This window comes from Carassius carassius, chromosome 37 (assembly GCF_963082965.1).
Source record: "Carassius carassius chromosome 37, fCarCar2.1, whole genome shotgun sequence".
NCBI lineage: Eukaryota > Metazoa > Chordata > Actinopteri > Cypriniformes > Cyprinidae > Carassius > Carassius carassius.
Window position 1 is genome coordinate 23,239,262 of NC_081791.1, and position 10,017 is coordinate 23,249,278.

The following is a 10,017-nucleotide window of genomic DNA, read 5'->3' on the forward strand; positions in this document are numbered from 1 at the left end:
ATTTATCGTGTATTCAGAGGGTAAGGAAAATGTTTTACTAGTTTTTACTTTGTCTTATACATTTTGGAGCCAGTAAATAAACACTATTTGTAGAAAATGCGAAACTAAATGCTAAAATGCTAAATGTAAAAATGCTATATTTTTTCTCTCTTCAAAAATGTATAAAACCAAAATGATAAAAAAAAATATGACAATTATGCATTTTTAAACAGTACTTCTTTCCATCTTCTCTGGAATCCGTATTTTGCACGAACCCTATAGATTTATCGTGGAGTAACAGAGAGTAAAGCAGCGGCTCGAAAATGTTGATGATGCCCCTGTTCGTGGTGCTGAACCCCGCGCCCTCCCTCCCTCCCTCACCCCCCCCCCCCCCCCCCCTCTCTCTCTCTCTCTCTGCTCCTCTCTCACACGCACAGAATCCTCTGTCATGGCGTCTTCCAACAATGTTACTCCCACCAACTGTAGCTGGTGGCCCATATCAGCCATGGACGAAGATGGCAAAATCACAGACGGAGAGGAGTGTCACGAGCCCACGATAGAACACAAGCCATTCTCCAAAGACAGGCTCGTTCTGTACCACTGGACTCAGTCCTTCAGCTCTCAAAAGGTAAGAAAAACACAGCATGAAAATGGTGTGTGATTCTATACTATGCAGTGGGACAAATAATGTCAGTCAGATAATATTGCGCTGTCTCGGGGTGGATGCGTGTTTTATTGGCCTAACGTTACCTGTCTGTTCTGTTGCGTCCTTTATGAAGACATTACGAAACCTCAGCAGAAGATGGAACATTTTGACTTGACTAGCTTCAAGTCCACTGCATCCCAACATCATCGATCAGATGGATTTGAGAGCAGTAACTGTTTATAACGGGGTTAAGGCTGTCTTTGTAGAGTTGTGTGTCGCTTTGCTCTGGAGGACGATGGCACTCTAAATTATTCATTAAAATGAGGGAGCTTTGTGAAAAACAAACGGTGATTTCGTATTCTGCTCTCAGCGCTTCGTGCATATTTTTAGCCAGTGTTATAAATATAAATATTTCAAAATTATATATACACTAAAATAGATTTTAATGATTAGTAAACAGATACAGTGTTGACAAACAGAAACACTAGTGATGATGCTTTTAATTAGCTTTTTTTTTCAAATTAAATAAAATGTTTATTTGTTTATTTTATGATCATGTGTGTGTGTGTGTATTTAAATATAAGATGTATGACAAACATTTCACACATTTACACAAACACACACTATTATATATATAGAGGGGGGGGCATATAAACGTGCATATATACAAAATATTTGAATGCATTCAAAAATTACATTAACACAAAAATGTATTTGAATGTTTATTAAATATATATAGTGTTGAAGAAAACTGCTGGTGATGATTCTTTTATTTACATTTTTCTAACTGAATACAATTTTCTTTATAATGGATTACTGAATATGTGCATACATTCAATAAGTGTGCAGTTTAATATAATATTTATGACAAATAAATACATAATTTCAAAGATTTCCACACACACACATACATACAGTATATTATAATATTATGCATTAAACTCTCTGTTTTGTCTAAACTGTCTAGCATTCTTATATTATGTGTTAAATAGGAATTATGCGTTCTAGGAAACACGTTGTAGTGTCATGACCTTGAGTGCAAGGCTAGTAATGGCTAAACGGCTAAATATGACGGTCAACCCTTTTTTTTTTATTCCAATGTATAGTAAAATGTTTAATGTAGTGTGAGATGGCATAATGCACTTTAGTAAAACTTAGCCATTCTTTGTCTGATAAAATGTTTATTGTAATATGAAACTTCTTATTAAAATCACTGATTCACAATGGAAAAGGCCTCATTATTTGGTGGAATGTCCCTCCTGGCCTCAGCCTCATGTTTGTTGTGCAAGAGACGATTATTCTCTCTACAGTCAGTCTGCTGCTGGTTTTTACATGATTTGTATGAATGTCACGTGTTACCTAAGCTAAACCTGATTCCTCACAACAATATTAAATTGACCAAAAACATTGGTAAGGCCCAGATCACAAAGTGATTCGTTTTGCTGATTACAGTAGTTATAGACTTCCATGGAAAGCTGAGCAAAAAATGACCTGCCAAAATTCATCTCGTATTTATTTACCAGCAGACTGAGAAATACAGATCGACATCATTGAGTGTGTTTTCCTTCGAAGGCAGCTGAGAAATTAGTTTTTGACTGATTTTTATAGAAATATCAATTGGCGAACATTTACTGAGCATCAAAACAATCATGTCATCCCAGAAAAGAGATTGGTGCTGACCTTTCAATATCCTTGTCTTGTGCCTTTGTTTTATATTATACTTAATCAATGCATTATCTTGATGAAGTTGTAAAAAGTTAAGCTGTAATGCTGGCTGAGTCTTCTTCTGTTGATTATTATGTGTCTGGTCGAATCCAGACATCACACCGTTGTTGTAAAGTGCCTTATCAAATGTGTCTATTGGTTTTGCAACACCTCAGCACAGTCAAAGCTGAACACAGCCTGACATTCATTAGGCTTTGTTCAAGCTGCTGGCTGATGCTCTTGTCACTCATCGGTCAGAGCTTCGTTTTATCTTGATCGATCAATCTGGATTTGTAGTATCAGGCAGGATTGTATCTTTAATGATACTTGTAACCAAAACTTTACTAGCTGCGTTCCTCTTATCCATCAAAACATGAATCAAACAGATATTCTTTTTAAGTGACTATTTGAAACACATTGTGTTGTTAATGCCAAAGTGTCAAGAGCTCAGCATATGTTGTATTTATAGTTGCTTCATACTGTATATGTATAGTTGCTATAGTTACAGCGGTAGACCTTAGATAGCGAGTATGTATACAAACAGGCATTTTAAGAGAAAAAATATTGAGACGTTGGAGAAAAAAAGGTTATTACTGCTTAGAGCCATAGGATGAATAAGAAGAAGATTGGACCTGCAAGCAATAAAATGGTTTATTTAATTACATTTCTAACAGATGGCCAGCCAGACATTTAATTAAAACTAGAATGCTTTCAAAACTCACATTAACACTGAAATAATTTTTTATGATTAATAAATAGATACAGTGTTAACAAAAACAGAAAAGAACATCTATTTACTTGTATGGGACGTACGTTAATAAAAAAACTGGGGTACATCATCAGGGATGTGTCAGAACACTAGAGATGATTCGCTCTTATTTTCTTTGCATTTTTATTTTGCATTTTTCTAGTTGAATACTATATATATATTATTGAAAACTGAAAGCTGAACTGCTAAATTAAGAATTCCCTAGTACCTATTTTATATTTTATTTTAATGACATTTTCTCAGTCCACATAGTTTTATTTTAGTATCATTCATTCATACGATTTGAGTTTTAGTTAGGTTTTAGTAATTTTGCAGTTTGTTTTTGTCATTTTAGTAGTTTATATATATATATATATATATATATATATATATATATATATATATATATATTTCTTATTATTTTTCAATTCAGTTATAGTTAATTTAGTACATCAAGTTAAGCTAAATTAAAATGAGAAAAAAAGCTGAAATATAGTTTTTTATATGTCATGTTATTTCAGTTCAAATGTATTTTATTTCAAGTAACAAAAATGTTTATTATTATAAATTTTTATGGTTTTAGTTTAATTAACTATAATAACCCTTGTCCAAAATCCTAAAGCTCTCAGAGTCTTGAGGTCGTATGATGTCATGATGATGGTGTGTGTGTGTGTGTGTGTTTTGTGGCAGGTGCGTCTAGTGATCAATGAGAAGGGGTTGCTGTGTGAAGAACGGGATGTGAGTCTGCCTCTCACTGAGCACAAGGAGCCTTGGTTCATGAGGCTCAATCTAGGGGAGGAAGTACCGGTTTTCATCCACGGAGACACGATCGTCAGTGACTACAACCAAATCATTGATTATATAGAGACCAACTTTACTGGAGGTATGACTACAGAAAAGATGCTTGTCACTCTACCAGCTGGTATGCATTATAAATATATATATATATATATATATATATATATATATATATATATATATATATATATATATATATATATATATATATATATATATATATATATATCTAGATATAGATATATAGTATTTATTTTTCGTTCAAATAGTTCCATTAATAAGTAACTAGTGCTAAATGGCAAATCTGTACGGAGAATATGACAAACACTAATTTAAGAACATATCAGTTTCTTCTCTGATTAAATTTATGTGAGAACTTGTGAAATATACTTTTGAAAATTTTATAATCCCAAATCGAGCAATCATTAAACTCCGTTGAAAGCAGTCAATTATGTACTCTTCTTCTCTGGTTTTCTGTACAGTATTACTTTGCTTATAAAAAAATATATAAAAAACATACATCATAATTATTATTAAAAACTACTTGACATATATAAGTAATATTATTAAAAACTATAACAGTATCTCAGTGATAGCAAAATAACACTGGCCATCTAGAGTATTAAAGATAACTGCATTTGCCCTGTGCAAGTAATACAAATGCTAAATCACAATCAGTGTAGTGCACTATATTTTCTCTCACATGCTGCATGGCTGGGTGTCATTCTGAATGTCTTCACAGTTTGAGTGTGGGGGTGTTTTCACCGAAGCTCGTCTCTGATCCAAGATCACTCACTCATTTAAGTGATAAGAGCTGAGCGTGATCACTCAAGCTCAATGAAAGAGATCGAAGCAGATATTTGGCATTTTAGAGTGTCCAAACACACATGTATCAGTAATTTATGAAGGTGTGCATCTGATGCATCAATTTGATTTGAAACTCAATGTGCTTTTTTGAGCACTGACTATTCTTCCATGTAAGTTTTTTAGATTTAGATTTTGAAACTTAAACTGAAACTAAAATAAAGCCTAATTCATTCAGATAATGTGTTTACAATGTAAAAATAGGATTGTCAGATTTAATGTATGATTTTCATTTGCATTGTGGATGGTGTTAATGAGTTTATGTCCTAAATAACAAACTGTGAAATGAGGCCTGGTAGAGTGGACAAGGGAGGTGTTCGTGATGTTTGTGCTATGGTGTTGTGGCATATTTCAGCTGTTTGTGTGCCAGGGTAACAGAGATGTTAGATCCTGTATTTATCGGCTGAATTGATCTTAGAGAGCTGCAGGTCAGCATGCTGGAGGTGCAGAGCAGTGTAGAATGGGATAGCCCTTTGTACCATTCTCTATCTGCCCCAGTGCAGTAACATTATAGGCTTATTTTTATCAGATATATCAGCTTTTCTTGGTTGTTGACACCAAATGTTTCACTAAATCTGACTTCAGTCCATAATATCTGAAAAAGCTGCTGTTAGCATTTCTATTCATCTTAAAGCCAGACACATTAAATAATAGTAATAAAAAGTATTATTATTATTTAAAAAAATAGAATAGTTTATAGCACTTATATATATATAGTACAGAACAAAAGTTTGGAAACATTACTATTTTTAATGTTTTTGAAAAAAGGTTCTTCTGCTCATCAAGCCTGCATTTATTTGATCAAAAATACAGAAAAAAAATGTAATATTGTGATATATTATTACAATGTAAAATAATTGTTTTTAAATTTATTATACTTTAAATTATCACTTATTTCTGTGATGCAAAGCTGAATTTTTAGGATCATTATCACATGATCCTTTAGAAATTATTCTGATATGATGATTCATTATCAAAGTTGGAAACAGTTCTGCTGCTTAATATTTTTTCAGAAAAAAAAAAAGAAAAAAAAAGAGACGCTATGTTTTTAAAATATAAATATTTTGTAATAACAATATACACTACTGGTCAGTAATTTGGGGTCAGTCATTTTTTCTTTCTTTCTTTTATTTAATTATTATATATATATATATTTAAAAATTGCATATGCTTTTTTATATATTTAATACATCAGTCTTCTATAGTTGCTTATATATATATATATATATATATATATATATATATATATATATATATATATATATATATATATATATATATATATATATATATATATATATGGCAAACAAAAATGAAGATGAAATTCTGAAAGCTTGTTTAAAATAAATCAGTGAGACTTTTATAACCGCATAATAAACATAAAATGCATATAAATATTATTTGTCAATCTATATCTCCCAATAATGATATTAAAAATGATATTTTATAAAGATGATATTTAAATGCTTAGATATATGATCAAAGCTTTATAGTTTTAACTGCGGTAGAAAAACATATAATGCAATGCAATACAGTTATGATAGAGAGATGAATAAATAAACATTCATCAAAAACCTGATGTATCATATTTGAAATTCCTATTTTAATGAGATTTTTCAAAAACTAAATTATGTATGGATAATACATAAGTAAATCTAAGTTCCTTCAGTCCAGTAAGAGATCAATTTAAAAGTTTTTCGTAGGTCTGCTTTATAAAAATCTGTGAAGATTTTACAATAAAAAGTGTAACATGACCTGAATATTATGAAAGGAAAAGTAAAACATTTTACTTTTTATAGTAAAACATATATCGATCAGGCACGTAGTAGATTGTGTGAATATGTTTTTTTCAGCAGCAAGTTTTGATCAAATTGATAATTTTGAGGCCTTAGAAATGTGAAATGTTACTTGCAACATAAACAAAAAAACAAACAAAAAAACACATTTTTTTTAATGTGAAAATAAGAAGCAGGTTAATTATATGACCAGATCAGAAGAGTCATGGCTATATTTATGTATATTAAAAAATGACAAAGAGCAGGCAAAAGCATGCACATCGATCTCAACATACAAAAACAAAACTGCAGCATAGCGTGTGTGACGTTTTGAGCACGCAGTCTCAAATACATTTTTGATACTTTTGGAGCTTTGGTGTTGCCGACTGTATATTTAAAAATATATCTTTTTTTTTCTTTCAGACACAGTAGCCCAGCTGATTCCAGATGAAGGAACTCCTATGTATGCAAGGGTACAGCAGTACCGAGAGCTGCTGGATGGGCTGCCCATGGATGCTTACACACATGGATGCATCCTGCACCCAGAACTCACAACCGACTCCATGATCCCAAAGTACGCCACTGCTGAAATACGTAGTAAGTGATGTTGCAGTTCAATGCACCATTAATCTTTTCTTTGTGAAATGCATTGAAAGCAAAGCATCTAACTTGCAAAGCCTGCTTAGTCTGGGAATCATTTTATTTCTCCGATTTCACATTTTTGAAGCAAATTGCTGTCTCAAATGTTGACTGTAAACTAAAGATGTTCTAATGCTGGCCTATTTATACAGAGTTCATCGATATTGGATGGACAGTACAATGCAAATAAAGCCAAAGCGTTGATCCAGCCATTGGATTGCAGCAAAATAAATAATGTCACGAAAACCCAGCATAATTGCAAATAAATCTCTTTTATAGTTCATAACTTGGAGGGAGTTCATATGATAGGTGTTGTTTATCACAGTCACTGCTGGGATTTTATGCATTAAATTCCTTAATTAGTTGTCAGGAACATGAAAAATCAGCAGAAAATAGTGCCAGTTCACAATGTGCTGCCCGACAATGAATAACTCATCGTGAAGGAAATACAAAATCTTCTCAGATTTGGGGTCTATGAAAAATCTTTTACTGAACTACACAATTTGGTCTGATTTCTCTCAGGACATTTGGCCAATGCAGCATCTGAACTGATGAAGTTGGACCATGAGGAACCCCAGCTGACAGAACCATACCTCTCCAAGCAGAAAAAGCTCATGGTAAGTCAGCGGTTTCACTGCATCCATGATGTGTAGCACATTTTGGATGGATACTATATTTTGTCCTAGCTGAAATAAGAAATTAAACTGCAGTCATATCAGTCATAGATCAGTCCTGGTCTTGAATACTTAAAACTATATTTTGTAGGCAAAGATCTTGGACCATGACAATGTGAACTACTTGAAAAAAATTCTTGGTGAGTTGGCTATGGTGCTAGACCAAGTAGAGGCAGAGCTGGAAAAAAGAAACCTGGAATATCAAGGTATGTTTTCTGTTTACTTAACATTTAACAATTAAAATAAAATCTTAAAATAACCTTAATAATTTTTTTATTATATATCCTTATATAATAAGCATAAGAAATGTTATTTAAAAAATAAATAAATAAATAAAATAGTCAATAAAGTAAAAATACAATAACCTTATTTAATAACCTTATTTTATATAGTTTTATTAAATTACACTAGGGTAAAATAAAATATATTAAAATAAGGTTGTTGCATTTTATTATTAGATTTTAATAATAAAATAATAAAATTGTATTATTAATGTACTTTTTTAAAATAACATTTAGCTTTTTTAAATACATTTTCTTTTTTTAATAGGTGCATTGTCATATAATTCTTGTAAATAATAAGAATTCACATTTGTTAATCTGCAGGTATGTATTTACATTATAAATATTAGATTTAAATGTTACTTAGAATGTATTTAGTATGTATGTTAGTATATTTGAGATACTGTTATAATTTTTATCAATATATTTTATAACTTTAATAATATTTTCATATTTTCTGTTTTTATTTGTAATTTTAGGTATAGTTTTAGTAATTTTGTTTTATTTGTGTCAAGTTTCCATTTCTTTTTTAATTGTCTTTTTTTCCTTTTTTTTTTTTGATTTTAGTAAATTAAGTTAAAATGAGAATTGCTGCTTTGGCAACTAGCTGCAACTATATATATATACATATTTTTTTTTTTTCCATTTTATTTTCAGTTAAAGTTGTAAATTTTATTCCATGTAAATGGTTTTAGTTAACTGTAATAACCCTGCTTTGTGAACTGTTGTTTTTGATCTTACAAGTCATCTTGCATTTCTACACAGGTCAAAAGTGTGAATTATGGCTTTGTGGACCTACTTTTACACTAGCTGATATTTGTCTTGGAGCCACATTGCACAGGCTCAAGTTCTTGGGACTCTCAAGGAAATACTGGGAGGACGGGAGCCGGCCGAACCTGCAGTCATTTTTTGAGCGGGTGCAGAAGCGCTTCGCTTTCCGCAAGGTGTTGGGGGACATCCACACGACCCTGCTCTCTGCAGTTCTACCCAATGCATTCCGAATGGTCAAAAAGAAGCCCCCGTCCTTCTTTGGTGCGTCCTTCTTAATGGGCTCTCTCGGGGGGATGGGCTATTTTGCATATTGGTTTTTAAAAAAGAAATACATGTAGTGAATGTGCTCTTAGTGTTTTGTGTCTGTGTATCTGTATGACTTTCAAACTTTTCGGTAACACTGTTTTACGATAGCAGGAAACTTACCTGGGTGAATAATTCAATAAATATCTAATGAGAACATTCCAAGACTAGGAATTCTTCTTAACAGCACCTTCTCTGGTAATGAACCTATTTTTGTTTTTATGATTTACTGGTTTATTTTATTCATATTATGCTTGCATACAGCATAATTATTTTGTGTTGTTCTGTCCAGATTATAAACACTACGCATTCTTGCCATTTAGGACACCTGTGGTTTGATTTGGTTATATGGTACAGCACAACGGTATATTATAAACATAAAGTCCAAAATAATGTTTATTAATCTACCCTGAATTCTTAAGCATTCATAATCTGTAGGGGTTTCCGAACACTTTGCACTTCTAATTTTAAGAACCTCAAAATTATCAGTCTTTAGTCGTTCACTTTTTAGTGCAGATCACAGCTGAAACACTGTTTATCAGCAGAATGCAACACGTCGCTGTTAGCATGACAATTTTCTGGTCTGAATCGGTTTGCTTCTGCATTTGGTGAGAGGAATCAGTGCCAGCAAACATATTAAATGCCTACATTTTCAGAATATTACACTTTACCAAGAATGCAAAAACCAAGAACACTGAAGAGAACAGAATGTTCCTCAGAGGACTGCCAATTTTAGCATTTCTTTCCAATTTAATTGTATTTTTTTTTTTTATTTGATCACTAGCAAGTCGTCAAAAGTATACTGAGTCACATGATGAGTGACGTTCTTGAAATA

General features: G+C 32.0%; 1 protein-coding gene across 1 annotated transcript; it reads left to right on the plus strand.

Moving 5' to 3' along the window:
• Window positions 1-372: 372 nt before the first annotated feature.
• On the plus strand, window positions 373-9,294 carry LOC132118421 (ganglioside-induced differentiation-associated protein 1-like 1). The gene is made up of 6 exons (XM_059528252.1): window positions 373-607; window positions 3,768-3,960; window positions 6,938-7,111; window positions 7,676-7,770; window positions 7,919-8,033; window positions 8,874-9,294. The coding sequence occupies exons 1-6, from the start codon at window positions 428-430 to the stop codon at window positions 9,215-9,217; spliced, it is 1,101 nt and encodes a 366-aa protein (XP_059384235.1). The 5' UTR covers window positions 373-427; the 3' UTR covers window positions 9,218-9,294.
• Window positions 9,295-10,017: the final 723 nt, after the last annotated feature.